This window comes from Aplysia californica, unplaced genomic scaffold (assembly GCF_000002075.1).
Source record: "Aplysia californica isolate F4 #8 unplaced genomic scaffold, AplCal3.0 scaffold00614, whole genome shotgun sequence".
NCBI classification, from domain to species: domain Eukaryota; kingdom Metazoa; phylum Mollusca; class Gastropoda; order Aplysiida; family Aplysiidae; genus Aplysia; species Aplysia californica.
Window position 1 is genome coordinate 480606 of NW_004797884.1, and position 1496 is coordinate 482101.

The following is a 1496-nucleotide window of genomic DNA, read 5'->3' on the forward strand; positions in this document are numbered from 1 at the left end:
GTCACTTTTTGTTAGCGATCATCATCTTTGGGATAGGGGTAGGGTGGAATGGGGGTAGGGTGGGGGTGGGATAGGGGTGGAGGTAGGGTGCGAGACATTGTCTGTGTCTGTCTTTGTAACAGACATTGTCTGTGTCTGTCTTTGTAACAGACATTGTCTGTGTCTGTCTTTGTAACAGACATTGTCTGTTCCCCCTCGTGGGTGGCTGGCAGGCGCTCTGATGTGGTTTGCTCCTATTTTACCGTCAAACATCTGTCGTCCTAGTCTGTCTCTCAAAAAAGACCTGTTAGTTTGGGCACTAGGACCTATTTGTGTTGCATGTGGCCCAAAACTTTCTCCGAGGAAACTGAACTGTTTGTGTTTGTCTACAGTGACTACAACACAGCGTATGTCCCCAGTGTGGCCGAGAGGAGGTGAGTGTGGTGTGTGTGTGTGTGTGTGTGTCTGTGTGTGTGTGTGTGTCTGTGTGTGTGTGTCTGTGTGTGTGTGTGTCTGTGTGTGTGTGAGTGTGTGTGTGTGTGTATGTCCTCAGTGTGGCGGAGCGGAGGTGAGTGTGTGTGTGTGTATGTGTCTGTGTGTGTGTGTGTGTGTGTCTGTGTGGCGGAGAGAAGGTGAGTGTGTGTGTCTGTGTGTCTGTGTGTGAGTGTGTTTGTGTGTGTGTGTGTCTGTGTGGCGGAGAGGAGGTGAGTGTGTGTGTCTGTGTGTGTGTGTGTGAGTGTGTCTGTGTGTGTGTGTGTCTGTGTGGCGGAGAGGAGGTGAGTGTGTGTGTCTGTGTGTGTGTGTGTCTTGTGTGTGTGTGTGTGTGTGTATGTATCACCTCTACCACTACCGTATCACCTCTACCACTACTGTATGACCTCTACTACTACTACTACTACTACTGTATCACCTCTACTACTACTACTTCTGTATCACCTCTACCACAACTGTATCACCTCTACTACTACTGCATCACCTCTACTACTACCACTACTGTATCACCTCTACTACTACTGTATCACCTCTACTACTACCACTACTGTATCACCTCTACTACTACTACTACTGTATCACCTCTACCACTACTGCATCACCTCTACTACTACCACTACTGTATCACCTCTACTACTACTGTATCACCTCTACCACTACTGTATCACCTCTATTACTACTACTACTACTACTACTACTACTACTACTACTACTGTATCACCTCTACCACTATTGTATCACCTCTACCACTACTGCATCACCTCTACTACTACTGCATCACCTCTACTACTATTGTATCACCTCTACCACTACTGTATCACCTCTACTACTACTACTACTGTATCACCTCTACCACTACTGCATCACCTCTACTACTACCACTACTGTATCACCTCTACTACTACTGTATCACCTCTACCACTACTGTAGCACCTCTACTACTACTACTACTACTACTACTACTGTATCAACTCTACCACTACTGTATCACCTCTACCACTACTGTATCACCTCTACCACTACTG

The 1496-nt window shown here is 46.6% G+C and overlaps 1 protein-coding gene across 1 annotated transcript in view; it reads left to right on the plus strand.

The window, feature by feature from the left end:
* Positions 1-413, plus strand: part of LOC101858967 (histone-lysine N-methyltransferase SETDB1) — a gene marked incomplete at its 3' end in the record, with an annotated part of 41040 nt that extends 40627 nt beyond the window's left edge. The window contains 1 exon segment of the mRNA XM_005107595.3: positions 372-413. Within this exon segment, the coding sequence (XP_005107652.2) occupies positions 372-413 (42 nt within the window).
* Positions 414-1496: the final 1083 nt, after the last annotated feature.